The sequence below is a fragment of the Eutrigla gurnardus genome (assembly GCF_963514095.1).
Source record: "Eutrigla gurnardus genome assembly, chromosome: 8".
In the NCBI taxonomy this organism is placed as follows: Eukaryota; Metazoa; Chordata; class Actinopteri; order Perciformes; family Triglidae; genus Eutrigla; species Eutrigla gurnardus.
The window spans coordinates 28377951-28398080 of NC_139922.1; the positions used below are offsets into that span (position 1 = coordinate 28377951).

At 44.9% G+C, this 20130-nt stretch overlaps 1 protein-coding gene across 1 annotated transcript in view; it reads left to right on the plus strand.

Annotated features, from left to right (window-relative positions):
* Window positions 1–20130, plus strand: part of LOC311017586 (cadherin-4-like) — a 215115-nt gene that overhangs the window by 160088 nt on the left and 34897 nt on the right. Inside the window, exons 6-7 of the mRNA XM_084016029.1 lie at window positions 13435–13590; window positions 17999–18143. Of these exons, the coding sequence (XP_083872155.1) occupies window positions 13435–13590; window positions 17999–18143 (301 nt within the window). The remainder of the gene's footprint in view (window positions 1–13434; window positions 13591–17998; window positions 18144–20130) is intronic.

Consider the following 20130-nt stretch of genomic DNA (forward strand, 5'->3'; position numbering starts at 1 on the left):
AGTCTGAAGGAAGGGGGGTAGCCTCGGACGCTCTGGGAGTCGGCAGCGTTGTCTTACTCGGTAACACGTTTAAACATCTCGGCTCCTTGTTTGATTTCCCCTCTTGAAGGAAAAAAAAAACAGGAGGTATTTCCTTTCTCAACTCCAGCTGCTGCTTTTCTTCTTTCAAACTGCTTTTTGGAGAAATCCTTTGGCTAAATATACATTTTCATAGCGACTAAGCCCCGCTAGCACCACGGCTCCGTGGGTCGGCAGGTCCAGACTACAGTCAACAACTATCTGATGCATTGCCATGAAAGTTCACACAGCGATTCATGGTCCCCGACGGATGAAGCCGTCTGACCTTTGCTCCCTGCTCCACCAGCAGCAGGATGCATCGTTGGGTTTTATTTCAAGTGTTCAGTTCTGAGCCTGAAAAATGACAAAAAAAAAAGTGGGAAAGCCTCGACACAGCATCGACAAGTATGACAATATATGGCGTTATATTATTTATGTACCCTATAGTCCCAAACAGCCGACTCTATCTCAGGATTGGTCTCGTAAGATTAGGACTTATTTCATTTCTAATCATGGAATGATTTCTTTTATAAATGTGGTCAGAAATATCAATATTAACACCAGCATTGATGTGTCACATCACAGTACAGTCAGAACATTGAGTTCATAGCTTTAAAAAACACGCTACTTAAACATATCTATTGATAAATATCTATTGCCGTGACATTTCGACATGGACATTCATCCAAACCTCAATATTGTAATAACTGTAGTGGTCCCTTTACCTTTGCTGTAGCACCATCATCAGATCCAAATTTAAATAATAATGAAGAGATCTATTAAACGGAGATGTGTTGCTTTAACTCAAAGCTTTTTACAGTCAAATTCCACCTTTTTATCTCTTAAAAAATAATGATCATCTCAGATATGATCTGTTCTATTCATGCATAAGTACATCATCCTTGGCACTTGCAAATGTAAAATGGTAGTATTCAGATATGACTATTCATTTATGAACTACAAAAGGAGAAGGGTGCTCTCGTGACAGCGGGGGGGTGAAGCTGGGGGGGGGTGACACCCGATGGGTGAGAGTGCTTTACATTGTCACCGTGCTCCTCTAATGGAATCTGATGGAAGAACACACTCCAGGCTTCTTCTCTTTTTTTTTGACAGGTCTGATCATTAATGAAACATTGGAACATAAAAGGCAATTTGACCGTCTCCTGAACAGCGTGAGACTCCATGAGAGGTCGAGCACCCGCGGGTGCATCAGCGTCTCAGGCTTGTTCCTCCTCCTCCTCCACTCGTCGTTGCTGCTTCCGTGCGTCTTGGCATGTAACAAATACCTTATGAACCTCGTTTCCTTTTCCCCCCCCCTAATGAAATTAGGGAGATCAATATAATTACATTTATCAGCGTCGGGGAAACGGAGTCTCCGACAATCTCCCGGTATCGACGAGGAAATACAAATTGCTACTACATTCGTGTATTTGTCAAGCGCACTGTTGTTTCCTGTTGTGTTCGGGGAAGTGCGACCGAAATGCAATTTTCACTGTTTAATATCTCGTTATTTTAAAATTAGCGGGCGTGAAGTCCCGGTAAACACGGTCGTCAGGCGTTTTTTTTTATTTTTCCAAGAGGGAGATATGCAGCCGTGGTCTTGTTGTGTTACACCCATGCTTTTAGAGGAACAACACAAACCTGCCACACACACACACACACACACATATGGAGATAACCACACACGTGTTCACAAATCCTCTGATCGGAGCTCGGCCGGCTCCCTCCCGGGTTTTTCCGCTCGGTGTTTTAAATTAAACAGTAAATCATTTCACCAAAAAGACACAGAGTTATGTGCGAGTCAAGGGCAACAGTTCTGGGCTCTTTAACGGGCGATGAGGACGACGACTTTATGAAGGAGATAAATAACAGCTTAGCAAACAGCCTCTGTCTGGTTCCCCTGGAGGTCGGCCTCGGAGACCCTGTGGATCAGGAGGATGAAGGAGGGCAAAGAATGTCTTTTTTCCTCTCAAGACATGAAAAAATAATGTGCAGTGAAATTGGAAGAGTGATATTGGGGGAGGGGGAGGGGAGGAGGGACCAATGAGGAAGCCGGGGGGACCGAGGCTGGCGGCGGTGATCGGCGTGATGTGAGAAGGTCGGTCAAATAGGAAGGACATGTCGCCGGGAGTCACACAGACAAGTAGATACAGAGGGAAACCATGCAGACAGACAGACAGGCGTTTCCCTGAGAGACAGACCTGACAGATTAAAGTCTGATTCAACACAGAGCAACAGCATTTAGAGCAAATGGAAGGAAAAGAGTAATTGCAAAGGGGGGAGAAAAGTCCTTGGGTGTGAGATTGAATTGAATACCAAGAATTGAATTTTTTTTTTTTTTTTTTTGAGTCATGTGATGTTAAAAATTCTAATCGCACTTAATGTGTTCTTTTTATTCCCCTCTTTGGCTCTTTTCTTTCCTGGAGGTAAAAAAAAATCAAATCTGATCCTATTGAGTTTGTCAGTCTCGATCTTTTCATGCATGTAAAATGGGTGATTTTTTTTTGTATGTTGAAGCCCACACACACACACACACACACACACACACACACACACACACACACACACAGAAGTGTCCATCAGCACGCTGCACACGTGTAGTAAAATTCCTCACCGTGCAATGAAATGCTTTACAGCGGCACAAGATGAAACGCCTCCTGAGATAAACAGTTTAGCACTAGATAAAAAAAACATGTAGAAAAAGTTGCAGGTATTTTATAACTCGTCCTTAAACTTTGCAGGTTTTTCTCATTTTTCCAGCTCGTATGAGTTTTTTATTTGCTCTTATCATTTTTGAGGAGAGAAAGAACATTTCCTGCAAACGCTCTATAAAAGGCGTAACATTGTTCATGAAAGCAGGGTGACTATAGTTTGTGGTTGCACAAACAGGTGTGTGTGTGTGTGTGTGTGGGGGGGGGGGGGGGGGGGGTTGGTGTGATGGTTCACCTGAGGCCTCGACAAAACGCTTCTCTATGTAAGGTGATTCGTTGTGGTTGCTACGAGGTCGTCGCTTTGAAGAGTGCTCCACTTCAAGTCGGGGCAGCTGGTGCACTCCTACATTTACAGGCCTGTTTTTTTTTTTTTTTTTGTGATGACTTCCAGGAATAGAGAGAGAGAGAGAGAGAGAGGTTCACATAAACTGACCTCAGCTGGCGCCGACCCGTTTTCTGATCTGTGTCTATCAGGGAATGACAGGCCAGCTGCTTTTGAACAAGCGAAGACCACATGTACGTCAGCCATCTGTCTGTGTGTGTGTGTGTGTGTGTGTCGTCCACATAATGCATGAAAAAAATCCTACACACACGGATGCGTGGTAACGCAAACACACACACACCTCCTCACTCTTCCAAGGTCCATTTGTCAACATGACAGCTGGACTCTCGCTGAGGTGCAGTTTGCCAAGCAGAATCCCTCGCTTGGTTAGCGGGAGCCAGAACATCCTGGGAAACATTACAGGCTGCAGCGTGTGTGTGTGTGTGTGTGTCTGTGTGTGTGTGTGTACAACTTTTCAAAACACCCAGCAGCAGTATGACAAGGTCCAGCCCCTCTTCAGTTCCTGCCGGTGCTTGGCAGGCGCCGGCTTGGCAGGGAGCTGCCCGCTTTGTCAGGCTTCCAGTCGACATCAAACGTGCACATTGCCTCTACCTGAGCACCTTTATTCTCTCTCCCCCCCCCCCCCCCCCCCCACACACACACACACACATTCACATCTGGGTGCGTAGACGTCTGTTTACCTCACGATACGTAGGCACCGTACTGCTCGTTCCATCCAAACAGCCCTTCAGCTGTGTCCACATTGGGAAATGGAAAAAAAAGACAATGCAAGGTTTTTTTTTTGTCACATGACTGCTCTCTCCTCTTCTTCACAATTAGAGATCCGTCCTGCCAAACGGACGTCTCGTCAAACACATCCTGGCAACTTCTTTAAACTTCCTGTTTCAAGGTTTCCAGCCAAAAGGGGGCTCACGCTCTGCCACAGGGTTTTGCTGATGCAGACAATTCACAGCCATTTTCACCTCCCTCCCCTCCCCTCCCCTCCCTCCCCTCACCCTTCCTCACACCCTCCTCATTCTTTCTTCCCTCTTATTTTCCCTCTAGTCTGCATTTCTCTACTTCACTGCTGCCTGATGGGAAGCGAGAGGCAGAAAAAAGAAGCAAGGCGCTGGTGGAGAAAGTGGTCTTTGAAAAGTGGACAGTGTGTGTGTGTGTGTGTGTGTGTGTGTGTGTGTGTTGGGGTTGGGAGTAATGGCTGAGGAAAGTGCAATAGCAGCAGATTTTGTGCCACTGTCACCCCTCTCTCACCTACAAGTCTTCAAAACTCTTTTCTCTAATTACCCAGATTGGGTTTCCTGGGGGGGTAACATGGGGGGGGGGTCCTTGATAGTGTCCTTGTCAAAGCCTAGGGGAGCAACTGGAGGAGTCATTCATGTATCCATCACACTCCCAATTTCACAATTTAATCAATCCCCTAATGAAAGAGAGGCGGGGGGCGGGAGCCCTCACACTCTAACCCTGCCAAACCAAAGCTAAAGGGGGCGTGGCCGCCCTTTTGTCCGCCGCCACAATGGCTGCCTTCTTTCCATTGTGCCGGGCTGTAAGTGGGGAGTGAGGAGGGTGAGTCCTTTCCATTGTTAGAGAAGGAAGAATAGCACCTCTAATTTCCCCTCAGCTATTAAAGAGCAGCTCCATTCACTTGGCAGTAATTGGAAAAAGTCATTCACCGCTTCAACTTCCACTGCTTCCACGTTATTTCCACTGATGTGGATTTTTTTAATAATCTCACCTGCGTCACAAAAGCATCTGACCGCCATAATCATAAAAACGCTAAATGTCAAAACGGCATTTTTAGTGCAGGTGGGGAAACAACTACTTCCTTTCGCCTCGAACCAAAGTTTACCAACTAGGCAGAGTTCTCATTGGGCCTGAAAATTACAGCCCGACCCGACCCGGCCCGCGGGTTTTTAAACCCGAACCCGACGCAGCCCGACACACCAGCATGAATTGTCGGCCCGAACCCGACCCCCCGCGCGCCTGCATTGTTTTCCTCATACACTTGTTATCACGATCAGACAGACAGCAGACGTGAATTCAAATGAAACTTTATTTAAAATTAAAAGATTTAACACAAACAACCGAAACTTTAAATAGCCTATATAAATAAATATGCCGTAAATAAATATTAAATTAAATCTTCACACAATAGCTATAGGCGTGAGTGCGTCACGCAGCGTCGTCAGGTGTGCGTCTGCCCCATGAAGCAGGCAGCCAGATTGACCAAACGTGAACAGCGATGATTCACAGCAAACAATATATAATTTACAACCTACAATTTTTTTTTATTATTATTTATTTTTTTTTAATGAAATGTGTTTTATAAAAAAAGGAAGCCCGAGGCCCAACCCGACCCGGCTCATTTGCGTATTTTTTCGGCCCGAAACTTCGGGTCCCGTCGGGTTTGTCGGGCTGGGCCGACCCGTTGAGAACTCTACAACTAGGTTTACCAAGTTCTTTGTACCTCCATATTTCATACGTTTTATTTTTATATATCAGGGCTGCTGGTCACCCTTTTCCCCCGACTGATTACAAATATTGACAAACCAAATACCGGTAGCTCCCTTTGATGATTGACGATTTGAGCACCAGGATTTTTTCCTTTCCTTTGATCCGGCACCAAACCGGCTCGATGTGTGTGTGTTTTTCTTATCGCTCATATTTGATATTAAATTGATGAAAAGTATTGCAAAGAGTTTGTCACTTCGTCTCCTTGCGACGCTTTTACTGCCTTATATCCGGCCATTCTGATGGAAAAGATAACGACACACACAGGTATCTGACCATGTAAAGACAAAATACCAACTGTGATGATGCTGCACTAAATTATTTTAAAAAATACAGGGATTTAAAAAAAAAAAAAATTACGTTTCCTAAAAGTAAAGGCTTTGGACATACAAGGTTTCTGCCAGACAGACAGCGATGATTTGCTGATAAGCAATAAACAAAAAAACGATGAGGATGGCACTGAAAAGTCCAATTCATTGTAATCCATCTAATATTTGATCATATCTATTATTGTCTAATAGTCTGGGATATTTCCTCTGAGAACCATGAATGTGGGTACTTTGATCCAACATGACCCCTTACAGACCTTTACAGACTCCTCCGGTGTAAAACCTGATCCTGGATCCACTTCCTCCTCCTCAGATCTCTTTTTGTTCCTCTGTTCACGTCGTCTCCACGCAATCCCTCGCCAGCGCAACATCCTGTAATCATATAACAAGATGTTTCTGTTTCATGTGTAAGTTAGCGAGTGCATTTAAAAAAAAAATCCAACTCCAGACTGAAACACTCGACATCAATCCTGCGCTGCCTTTTGAAGAGATACAATGCTCGGCATCAAAGCCCCAACAAAAGTGTGTGTTTTAAAAAAAAAAAAAAAAAAAAGCTGGAGGAAATCTTTTAATGCTGACTCACAGCAAAACACACAAGGTGTCTTTTTTTATTTTTTATCTCCGAGTGTTAAACCACGCCACCTCCAAACCCCTTTCTCTTGTGGAGGATCTTTGTCTCCGGAGTTTACCGGTTTATTCGTGACCCGGCGGTCGACACCTGTCGCCTGCCTGGGAGGCTTTGCTGTGCCGTTGAAGGAACCTTTCTCTCCGTTTGGTCCTGGAGGTCCTCCTGTTTGTGGGGCTTCAGAGCCGTGAAGGGGTTACTTTGCTGTCTTTGTGTTTCCGCCGTCAGATCGTACTCTCATGACAGGCCTGTATGTTTCTATTCATGTTCCTCTATGCCACTCATACTTTACTTCATATCATGCCACTGCTGTTTGTGTGTGTTTTGTGTTGCCATAATATCTACATTTATAAGAATTCAATTCATTTATATTTATAGTGTCATGTCACAACCGAAGTCATCTCAGGACACTTAACACATTGAGCAGGACTAGAATACGCTCAAGATTCCCAGACGTAATACAATTTCATTGCTGCTGTGACCCTATACATTTCCCCACGTGTCTTATATATGTGGTCAGAATCATATCTATCACTTTCTCTTGATTTTAAAGCGAACTAATTGCGGCGTTTAAAAGTCCAGCAGATGGTCTGAAAGAGTTTCAGGTTGGAAGGGATGCCTTCCTATTGAATGGCTCTTAAATGGAAGTTTTTGTGTAACAAAATCCAGACTGATTTCAGGAAAATATGTTTTCTTTTTAGTGTTACTGTGGTTTGTGTTCATCCACCGTTGTTGTTTCCATGAAACCACATCTGATAGCTGTGCTCTCTTATGTCATGTCACAACATCACACATTAAGGTTGAATGCAGGGTTTTCCACTGTATCCGATGCAGAGAGAGTATGGATGGTATTGATATTGATGATGCAGTCTGGGTCTGACCGACGTGGTTTGGTAGGAGAAAGCTTCGCTGAGGTCAACACTTTCCCCTTTTTTTCTGCACAGCAATGCTGTCTTTTTTAATTGCTGTAATTTCCGACATTGTTATCATCTTCAAGACGAGTGCATGCGTTACGTGAGGAGCAAATGTAACTCGCGTCCATCTGTGCAGCGTGGAAGCAGCCGCACTAGGCTTTTAAAAGCAAGGGGGAATTACTCAGGTTGCTTTACATAAAAAATGTCTTAATTATTTGATTAATTAAGAGACTAAATTCAACCCCTTTTGCCCTTTGCGCCTAACATCATGCCCAGTTTGTGCGCCCTTTAATTAGCAAAAGTGTAGTTGGACGACACCTAAAGGCACTTTAGATCAGACCTTTAACATCCATCCATTATCTGCACCCGTTTATTCCAGTCAGGGTGAAGGAGGGGGGGATCCAGGATCCGTCTGGATCCCCCTGCTGTGAGGCGAAGGTGCTAACCACTCCGCCGCCACGCCGTCCGTCACCTGAAGCGACTTCCTGAACACACACATGGATCTGAAGCACCGTCCCGAGACAGGTGTAACATTTCTATGGTAATTGCCTTTCATCCGCGGCGCCTCAGGAACATTACAGCGATGCATATGGTAATTGAAGTTCTATGTACATGCTAAACTGCAGATTAGCTTCAATAATACCTGTGCTTCCAAAGGCTGAGAGAGATCAATTACAATAGAAGCTATTATAGAAACCTACACATGCACCGGCAAACAAAAGGGAAGAAGAACAGAAAACAAGTTCTTTTATTTATGTCTGAGAGCAACGCAGTTACGTTTGTACAATATATACAAATACTGAATGCACAATACTAGGATCAGCCCCCGATACTGGGTTTTTAAGGTGGATCGGGATCGGCCGATCCAATTAAATTTCATGGCCGATCCATATTTAATATTTCCCATGATTCCATTGTGTTTGTCGTTGTTGTTCTATTGCATCAGCCGCCATTATCTCGTTGGATAGTGGAGCGGACGCATAGGTTAGCTAGTTGAAAAAATGTCTGTTTGGCATCATTTTAAAATAACTACAAGTGAGTCGCAGAGTCTTCTTAATGTTCACGAAATTAAATGCTGTTTGCCAACACAAATAGTGATATCGGAAATCGGTATCGGAAAACCGGTATCGGGAAATATCGGGATCGGATCGGAACCTATATGAAAATATCTGAATTAGATCGGAAGCTAAAAAATGAGATCGGGACGTCCCTACACAATACATCATGTTTGAAACAGGGCTATAAATCACACAATATTATTTTGATTCTTTGGACAACAATACGATGTTTGCTACAATATTTTTGCTTGTCTTGGATTCTGGGGCTTATGATCAATATGTGACGATATCATTTACTCATTAAACACAATCAGTGACATCAGACGCACACACATACACACTCTAAGGGGCGGATCGATCCCCAAATATTGATGCTATGTCTCGTTTGTAAACATCGATTCTGGCGTCAATATGATCCAGTTTCAGTTTAGACACATTTCATTAAAGAGTCGAGCTGCCGAACATAACGTGCACTCGCTTCTCCACCGCTGTTGTAAGCCAAACAAATACTTAAGGATTCATATAGCCGTGAAGTATGTAGTACTTCTACACCTTCTAGTAGGTTCATAAAGGTGTTCATGGTCGATCACATATATGAATAGTTTTAATCAAAATCAAGTAGTTTATTTTCCTAAACGTCGTTGACCTTGGAGCCTCGACGCCACTATGTTGCCATAGTTACACCATGTTGGCATAGAGACATCCACCGTGTTTCTTATCTCATGATTATGTCCTCAGGTGAGGACAGAACTGCAGAACCAATGTTCCATAGATGAAAACAGCAAATAGTTTCTGAATAAGTAGTCCATGATCTAACCCCTTTGTTAATCCGCCGTGCTGAGAGGTGCGGGAGCTTGAACGCCACACGAATGTTAACGTGTCACAACAGACCGAGTGTGAACGCGAGCCGAGGTCCCGTCTATGGCAGAGCGGGTCTCGTGAATCTCATTAATATAGCTCACAATATCTCAAAGTGCTTCATAAAACAATCTAAATGATAAACAAACTATTTCAACTCCAAAATTCTGTTTCGAAAATCCGATTTAATTCGATTTCAAGATTTAGAGACCCAAATTAGACACACGGTTTCAGGTTATTAAATTATGCTTTTTTTAAATATACTCTGCAAACATTGTTGTGTTTATGTACATCAGCATTATCTGTACTTCTTTCTTTGACTACCTGGTATTTTAACGTCCAATTTTCACTCTGATTTTGGTCTCCACCGACTCCTCTTTAGCTGCTAGCCGCTCCGCTACATTCACCAGCTAGTCGATAAACTACAATTCGTTTGCTTAAAGCAGCTTCGCCCAAAAACACCACCAGTGGAGTCGTACGTGTGACCCGAAATATTAAAAGTTTGGGTCTGAAAACCATAACAATGAGCTGAAAGTGCCTATAAAGGATTTTCATTCATTTTTGAAGCTTTTTTGATTTGCACCCGGGCGTTATCATATAAACAGCTCTACTGTACATATCTCACACCAACGTTCCCCTGTCAGCGTGATCCCCTCGTCAATAATCCTTGTGACTATACATCATCATATTATTATTAATGTATATCTCCAACACGCAGCGCGGCCACATCTCTAAACGGCAGTTTGATGCGAGCGTTAGCGAACACGCGTTTTTAAGTGAGAATGAATTGCTCTGCAGCGCTTCTGTGGGTTTCTTCATCTCCTCTCCTGTTTTTCCCCGAAGACCCGGTGCCATGATAATTTCTCATTTGATTCAGTTTCGCCTGGCAGAATGGAGCTAAGCTCGCTGATAAGATCTTTTTAAGAAGCAGACAAGTTGTCAGTAATGAAGGGAATTGCTTTGATCCGTCGACAAATAGGTCATTTAGACAGTGTCGGCTTTCTGATGCAGGATGATACAGTCATGACTGCTCTCTCTCGCTCGCTTAGCTGAGTGCTTCTCCTCCACACTCTTAACACACACACACACACACACACACACACTATCAGGACAATAGAAGAACAATTAGAAGGAACATGAAAAAGACAGTTTTCTGTTATTATCGTCGCTCTTGAAAAAGTATTCCTTTGTTATTTATTAGCTCATTTCTTGGTGTGAGGTGCGAGATGACAGCTTAGCAAGAGAGACAAGCTTTTTCCTGAAAGGGAATAAAAAACAATGAATGCAGAGAAGCTCTTTGTGCTGGACTTTAAAAAAAACCAACCTATTCCCTTCATTTCTGCAGAATGACAGCGAGAGCTCCTCCCGGGTGGAATGACATCCCGTCTGTCACAAGGAGGAGACGCATAATATAGAGCTAACATCTATAGATGGATAATGCATAACCATGTGCATGTGTTTTTGCACATGCATTATTAATCATGACCTTTGTGCATGCTTTGGTAGGAACGCATGAGGACTCTGAAGGCATGTACGTGAGCGTTGTGGGAGGGAGAGCTAATTGGCTGGAACCCCCCCCCCCCACCACCACCACCTCCAAAGCAGGACAAAATGGGTGGGAAATCAGGGGGGCGGGGGGGAAACCCAAATGGAATTATGGGAAGCCATCGCTACCTAACTGGTGAGGATTTAAACACCACTGCCAAGGCCAACGGATTGAAGTAATTTCATTTCTCATGCATGGCTTCTGTCCCCACGGAGACCCGGAGAGAGAGAGAGATGAGAGGAAAAGGGGGGAGGAGTGGAGATGAGAGAGAGTTGGAAAGGAGAGGGGAGGAGGAGACAAGGAGAGGGGAGGAGGAGACAGTTTGGCGGTGGGATGTGGAATAATTGCTTGTGTTTTCTAATGCGACAGGAGAGGCAGACGTGGTCGGCGTGCTGCTGCCTCGCCGCTCTGCAGCCTGTAGAGGAGGGTAATGGCGGTTACAGCGTGAGTTTAACTCCAGCTGCCGGCTGCTGCTGGATGTCTGTTAGTTTGTCGGCTGTTTAACGCGGGGCAGAGCTTCTTTGAAGTAATTGCAGTCGATGCCTGCAAGCTGGTTAATTATCACAGCTGTCAGCGGTAATTTGTGGAGATGTGTGTGTGCAGAGCTGTTCTGACTGTTCTTCCTCCTCCCTCCGATTCCCCCCCGAAGAAAACACACATGCAGACGTGCATTAAATAGCGGTGTTATTGTGGTGACGGCTCACGTTCTCAGTGAGTGGTGAAGCCCCGCCCCTTCCGCTAGACTCCCATCGTAACAAACGTATGGATCTCAATGCAGATAATATAATTATTTGCTGGTCCCAGTCGTTATATGCCCCGAATTAGAAATATGTTGTTTGTGGATTTAAATGATAATTTGACCGTTTATTGTGTAATTGTTGAGTTTAAGGCTGTAGAGGAAACGCAATGAGAGACTCCACGTGGCGTATGTGACGTCACGTCATCACCCTTTCTCACAGCGACTCAGTGCCGATCAAACCAAGATGTTCCTGAATGTTCCAGCAGGTTCCCGGTTCCCGTCTGATGAGAAGACGAGGAATCGTTGGTTCAAACTGACGGATATCGTTCACGCCGAGAGCAGCGACGAGCTCTAGTTCACAAAACCTACCATTATCAAACTTCAAAATGATCTTTAAAAACCACAAACAACAAATGTGAAATATATGGCACAATTCAAACGGGACCAGAACATAATTTCCATCTCGCCATAGGAATACATGCATCAGACATTCATATTGAGGTCCCATGTACCGGGAATAGAAAGGCGGGACTTTACCACTCTATGGCGGCGTGACATCACCACCAATAGGACGAGTCCCGGTGATTCCGTGGGTCCGTCTCCTTGTTAAGACTCTCCGGCTGTTTTCTCAGCGGGGAAGAACCCGAAGTGTGTCGGCTAAATTGGTTCCTCGAGTGGTGAAAGATGGAGACGACTGCTGCTCCACGGAAATAATCATTGATTAGAAGAAAAGGCTTGTGTGTGTGTGTGTGTGTGTGAGAGTCATTTTCATACAGCAGCTGATGTTTCCCCAGGTTGTCATGTAAGGTAATGGACAGCGATGGATGCTCAGAAGGGTTCGGACTCTTATTTTGGCGACTGAATTGAAATAAACTCATCAAATGAGTCCCAAAAACGCAGCGTTCCAAATCACAGACCTGCCAGTGCACTTAATGCACCTGTTAGCTGTCGGCCTTCTTCAGGAACGTCTCCCACGGTTACGCAGTAATTCTCTCCCCTGGATTTAAAACTCCATTGTTGCCTCCCTGAACAAAAAAATGTGTTTATTATTATGATGCCTGTCGTCGTTGCTGCTTCTTCCCCCTAATTACACAACAATTACAAGCTCACTCCCTCCATCTAATTGTCATTTTTTTATTTCATTTAATTTGTTATTTTTTTGGTGCTCAGGACCTGTCTGTAGATTCCCCGCTTGGCTCCAGCAAATCTTAATAAATCACCACCTGACTGTCAGTTAACAGTGAATATGTTGGTTTCATTTCTTCCCGAAATATTGGATTTAATTTTCTCTTTGAAGCCAAACAGAATGCACAGCGCTCCCCGCGGCAGCACTAATAGAATCCTTGAGTGTGCGGCAGCGAGAAATGCCAAACTGTGATGAATGTGTGTGTGTGTGTGTGTGTGTGTGTGCGTGTGTGTGTGTGTGTGTGTGTGTCCTGCTTTGTGTCCTTATGCGTGTTTCCAGTGAATAATATGCAATATCAGATTTCTGAGGTTGTGTAAAGACAAAATTATTAAACTCTGGGGGGCTGCATATCATAAACGGGTCCTTGAATAATAAACACCCCCGCAGCACATATATAGTGTGTGAATAGGTGTAGGGTCGCCGTGGCGACGGTGCATTTGAGTTTAGATTCCTCAGAGCAAGAGGGGAAATATAATATTGAAAGTACAGTATTAATACTTCAATAAACTCCTTGATTGATTGGTTGATTGATCGGCTGTTCCTCTGTGTTTGTCGTGATCCAGATCCGGTCAGACCAGGACAAGGACATCTCGATCCGGTACAGCATCACGGGGGTGGGAGCGGACCAGCCCCCCAACGAGGTCTTCAACATCGACCCGGTGCTCGGGAAGATGTTCGTCACCAAACCTCTGGATCGAGAGCATCGCTCCTCTTACCACGTAGGTGTCTCTCTCTCTCTCACACACACAGCAGCGTGTGTGTGTGTGTGTGTAAGCTTAACCTTTTAACACAAGTATCTATACCACGTCGTCCCGACGGCTCTAAATCTGAATCAGTGTTGTTGTGCCTTAAAGGGGCCCTCTAGAATGAATAATATAAAACATATAATTGCAAGAAAAATAAAATGTGTGTGAGTTATATATCTTCCCGTATTTGCTTCCGCTCACTTCCCCGATATGAAATATGCACGATACATTCAACTTAATTTGATTTATCCTTTCATTATTCTGACACGACAAATGCAACAAAAACAAATCCACTTTAGAATGAAATGAAATCCATTAATTACATCCATTACATAACAATATTGTGTTTGGTTTATTACATTAAGCAAGTAAATCATTTAAAACACGCATCTCCTTGAAGAGTTCTCTTCGTGTCCGTGTGTCTTTGATGAAACATGAAATAGCGAGTGACGAGATGTAAACCCGACATGCTGGGATGTAACCGTATCTTTCCTCGGATGAAAGGAGGCGTGTCGGAGGAGTCGTTCTGACAGTGATGCCTCGATGTCCAAAGGTTAAAAATCCTGACTAACATCTTATATCTCATTTCACAAACTGAAGTCGGTGTTATACGGAGAGTTACGGGGGCGTCGACTTCCTTGATTCCAACCCTTTCTTATACAGGAAGTCGGTGCTCCCGACCGAGATTTCAGAAAAAACCTCTTTAATGAGATCTTCATACTGAGATAAACATCTTCTAGCTTTAGATTTTTAGGAATCGCACATGAGAGTTGCATCGATCTTTTCCTCTAAATCTCAGAAAGAGAGCGAGTAAGCATCATAGTTCCCCCAAATGTTTAAATATTCCTTACTTTCCTTGACCTCCTACATCCTCTCAGCGGTGGACTACATCACCCTACAGCAAGGGTCTCAGACTCAACTTACCGGTGGGCCGCTGCAGGTAGAGTCTGGGTGAGGCTGGCCGCATCAAGTACTCCACAAAAAAAGGGTTCAAGTATTCCAAAAAAAAGTACAACCGATTCTCAATCTTTACTAATAACAAGTCAGAACATGCAGAACGTAAACGGTTCTTCACAACATCGGCTTCTCTTACTTCCTCCTGCTATATACTATATTCAGCTGCGCTCATAGTCCAGAAATTATGGTACAAGTGAGCAACGTTGCTAATTCGTGTGGTAGTCACGAGCCTGAGCTATGGTAGCCCACGAGTGTTAAAAAATACAAAACGCACAGGGAGACGACTCACGCAGATAAAGTGAAGAAAAAAACGTCAACGAGGCCAACGAACACCAAGCTTTGATTTCAGGCAGGGGGGCGCAAAATATCAAGTCTGAGTCCCCAGTTCATCATGCGTGGACATCTATTGGTCTTCACACATGAAGCCATCGGTGTGAGCTTCACCACCCGGCAAATGGGCAACATGGCCAAACCCAATCTGAAGATCAGCATGGACGATGCTGGCTTTATTTCACCACATTCAAGACCGCGTGGTTCAAATTCAAGCTGAGTGAAGAATTCAACGAGACGACTGCAGACGGCCGAAACACCAAGACCATCATCACTTTTGAGTGATGTGTTGCCTCCTCTCACCGTTGTGCTTTGCATGCTGGGTAAAGGTGTAAACAGATCAAACCTCCAGGCCAAGTCTTTAAAGTCTTTCCTTCGCTTCGTTCCGCCTCCGGTTTCCCGTTTCCTCGTATTCGGACGCCCGGTCCTGACTTCCGGTCCCGGTGAGCCGGCGAGCACCGAGCTCTTAGTGGGAGCCCACAGATTTATCTATCCAGGGGAGGAGCTCCAATCAATGAGGTGATTTGTTAAGAAAAGGGCCGAGGCTCACTCAAGGCTGCTTAAGTTAAACTGTGTTTGTTGCAGAGGGAAAGCAGAATTCAGATCGCAGGGAGAAACCAGACGAAGCGAGGTTTTCCTTCGAGAGCAACAACAAAGCAATTATACAGCTTTGTAGGAAAGGTGGAAGATTTAATTTACCGATGAACAACGTCGTGGAACATCTCCAAGTTTGAATTTGACTTTGTGCTCTTTCTTTTTGTTTACTTCATATTTCACGCAAGGACGGAACAAAGTAATGGTCTGAAATTCAAAAAGCAGCAACAAGATGCATTCCTATGAGGGGAATAAAGAACCTTGGAGGTTCTGAGTTTGTTATCTTCATCAGGTTGCTGCCTTTTCTTTTTGCAGATGCAGAGCATCGCCTGGCCACCGTTTCAAGATAATAACTTAAACGTGGGCCCAGAATTACATTTTTGCCTTCTTTAAAGATGGCGAGTAATCTCTGAGTCTCGCTGTTATTGAATTAGGGGCGTGGGCACATGTGGGTGGGGGGGTACAGATAAGAGGCTTGGCTCCTAGCCTGTTAGGATATTGGGTGCAGGACAGATCAGACGATGCAGCGGGGGAAAAGTAAAGTGAAATTAACCTCCAAGAGACCCGAAGATGTGTTAGGAGAGGATGGAGAGCATCTTCACCTCTCCGAGGAGAGGCTTTTTAATTCTATTTTCCACCACAACAAGCCGGAGGCACTTATGTAGAGACGACCGTTCCCTCAACTCTCCTCACATGATGGAATCTGCTCACGTTACTATTCCTCATCTTTCTTCATTATCGGATCCTTACATGTTTGCATTTTTACTCCCCATCTTCCTTCCCCTCTCCCCCCTTTTTCTAGATGGATATCAACCACATCAAACACGCTGGACCGGCTCTCAAATTGATTGCTGGCATTTTAAATGAATAAATATTTACCAGCCTGGATGTGTAGATAGTATCTGTATCCCCCCCCCTCCTCCTCCTGTGTATGATATAAACTAAACATTCCCAGTGCTTTCAGCTGACAGGATATATCACTGAATAAGTCATGTTCGGGGATGTAAACATTCCCAGGTAAGCTGAAGTGAATCCAAACCAAAGCAAAAGATGCCTTTTCAGTCTGTTGGTTTAACCTTCAAGTATGGGAACATTTCAAAACCTCAACTATTTATTTAAACTCAACATTTTCCTGATAATTCACTTTATTTTCTCTCATTTCCATTCATTCCATTTTTTTTGTTCATCCTCCAGACTTCACGAGAGGAAAGCAGTCAAACACCTTTTTTTTTCCCAGCATGTATTGATTCCAGTAATAACTGCATGTCCAATCTTTGTGAGAAAAATCCGAGTTGGTGATTCCATTGATCTGAGCGCAGCTGAGCTGAATTTCGGATGGGACTGCTGTGTTTGTGGCTTCAGAGGGGGGGAAGTTGAGAGATTTCACAACTCTCCTTTCAAACCAAACCAGACAGGATGTTGGCCTGCGATCCAACACGGCGATCCTGAAATGGACACCATGCCTTAACAACAACTTCCAATAAAATAAGATGTGTTGTGCTTTGCAGTGATATAAAAAAAAACACAAACAGTGTAAAAGAGAGTTAAAAAAGTCTGGAGAAAGAAAGTAAACGATAGAAAAGATGTCTTTGCAGGAAAACTACCCAGAATGTCTTCCTCTGACCCTAACCTCACATAGTTGTGTAGGTTTTCAAAACTTTTATGCTGTATAAATCAATAATTGTATTAATAAATCATTTTTTTAGCAGCCTGCAGTTGAAATTCAGATTAGATTTTGTTTGTTTTCCTGTTGGCGTTCCAGTTGAACGTACAGTAAATCCCCCTGATGCAGAAGAAACGCTTTCAGTTTGTTGGTGTTTTATTGATGTTTCTGCGCTCTGCTGCCGTCGGTGGAGACGGCTGGGAATACGCCGAGAAGACCAGGGCGTCTCTCCCAGGAGGCGGGGCAACAAAGCCATACGAAAACACGCCAGCCGCTATTAGAAGATGTTGTTTCCGAGTATTTGCATCTCTCATCACTAACCGCAGAAGAAAATACACTCAAGCGTGATTTAAACTGAACTAAATTAGACCAAAAACCATGACATCGTATTAATGTCACTGTAGAAACAAAACAAAAAAATGGAGCCGAGAGAGGCGGGCGATATTCAGAGAAAAAAAGTCGACAATTTGCGATTTTATTACAATGCTAACAACCGGCTTTTATGCTAGCTATGAATGTACGTTAATTTATTTTTCGAATGAATACGTCACAACGTGTGACAACGCCTCGTTAAGGCAATTGCATGATGTTTTTGAGGAGGCCGGTGTGTCTGCAGACACACAAAAGCAGCTCAAAACTAGGGTTTAGTGAAGCAACAGGACCCTCACCCTCAACGGAGATCCCATCCTCGATGTACATAAACGCTGATAGACCTCATCCACCCCCCTCCAATCATCTTCTCCATAAAAGCAACACAAGCACTCATCACAGACTCTCATCCTACGTAATGCATCGCCTCATTGCTCTAATCCTCCGTGTTATTCTCCCGTGTCCCAGCTGCGAGCCCACGCCGTGGACATGAACGGCAACCAGGTGGAGAACCCCATCGACTTGTACATCTTCGTCATCGACATGAACGACAACCGGCCCGAGTTCAAGAACCAGGTCTACAACGGCTCCGTGGACGAGGGCTCCAAACCAGGTAATGGAGGACCCGATGACTGGTACTTCAGGGGGGGGGGGGGGGGGGGGGGGGGGCTGAGCGAGCCGCTGATGGAGAATTCTCCATTCCCGTTGATGTAGCGGGCGGGCGGAGGAATCCGTCTCCTGCGGTGGCGTTTCATTGAGCCGGCTGAGCGGCGCCGTAAAACAAAAGAGGCTGGAGACGGAGGATTAAATGTCCCACGCTGAAGCACCGCTGGGTCGTTTCTGTCTCACCTCGGAGTGTGTGTGTGTGTGTGTGTGTGTGTGTGTGTGTGTGTGTGTGTGTGTGTGTGTGTGTGTGTGTTTGTGTGTTTGTGAGAGTGTTTGTGTGAGAGAGACCGATGAGCCAGAGTTTATTGCACCAGAGGTGTTCAGGTTCTCATTTCCTTTTCTCTCTCTCCCCTCTCTCTCTCGCTTTCTCTCCCTCCTCCCTCCCTCTCCCTCCCCCCCTCTCTCTCCCCTCTCTCTCTCGCTTTCTCTCCCTCCTCTCTCCATCTCCCTCTCTCTCTCCCTCCCCCTCTCCCTCCCTCCCTTTCCCTCCCCCCCTCTCTCTCCCCTCCCTCTCCCTCTCTCTCTCCCCCTCTCTCTCCCTCTCTCTCTCTCTCTCTCTCTCTCTCTCTCGCTTTCTATCCCTCTCTCCCCCTCTCCTCCCTCCCTCTCTCTCCCCCTCTCTCTCTCTTTCTCTCTCACTCCCCCCTCCCTCTCTCTCCCTCCCCCTCTCTCTCCCTCTTTCCATCTCCCTCTCTTTCCCCCTCCCTCTCTCTCTCCCCCACTCTCTCACTCCCTCTCCCTCCCTCTCTCTCCCCCCCTCTCTCTCTTTCTCTCTCGCTCCCTCTCTCTCCCTCCCTCCCTCTCTCTCCCTCTTTCCATCTCCCTCTCCCTCTCTCCCCCTCTCTCCCTCCCCCCCCTCTCCCTCCCTCCCCCGTCAGCTTTGCCCCCACACAGCAGACAGGTCTCTGTGGCAATGCGTGACATTCAGCTGAACAATAATCATAAAAAGAAAAAAGGGAGAGTTTCAGAGTTTAGAGCTCCAGTGGTTTCAATGGAAGGCCAATTACAGACTTGAATTAGTTTGCAAATTAAAGAGTCATTATGGGGACCTAATCCTGTCAGGCACAGCTTAGGACGCCCGTACAAAGGGTCCACATTAAACCCCCTAAGAGCGCGGCTTAATGAAATTACCCCGGCGATGTGTGACACATTGTGATAGTTCATCTCTCTCTCTCTATCCCTCCATCTCTAGAAGAAAGAGGAGGGGAGAGAGAGGCGACGGGTGGAGGAGTCACTTCACTTGGCATCAAACCAAATATGGAGTCTGTCCTCTGTTTCCTGTCGGCTCCTCTTCCCCTCGTCTCGCTGAGAGGCCTTCAGAGTGCTCCCTGTGGCCGAGTCATTGACAAATGTTGCTTTGAAATGTAATGAAGTTTGAAATGGGAGCCGCGGTTACAATTATCCTCGGACAGGGGCTGTCACTGGCATGATATCACTATCTCTGGCAATTAGAATTGGCTGCGAGAGGGAGAGGGGGGAGAGAGGGGGAGAGAGGGGGGAGATCGGGTGACAGACAGTGATCCAACAGAGTTATGAGTGTGTGGAGGCAGCAAACAAGTCGTAGCGTGGAAGGGTGGAGGCGTATCACTGCACCCAGCCTGCAGCACACTATAGTGTACGTCTGCACTGGAGGTGGAAGGTCATCATAATGTCTAGATACTTATTATTACATAACTATCGATATCAGGACAATATCCGTCATCAAAGATGGATCATAAAACATTTAAATGCAGTTATTAACAGTTATTCATGGACAAGTATAAAGGGATGGAGTTGATTTAAAGTCATCGAGAGTTATTTCTTTTCTTTTGTTATTGTTTTTTTAATATATTTATAGAGAGTTGGCTCCATAAAGTTGGAATAATTTGCAAATGTCTTGTCTTTTATAGCGTCAAACAAATGAATTAATTTCACCTGGGTTATTATGACAATAA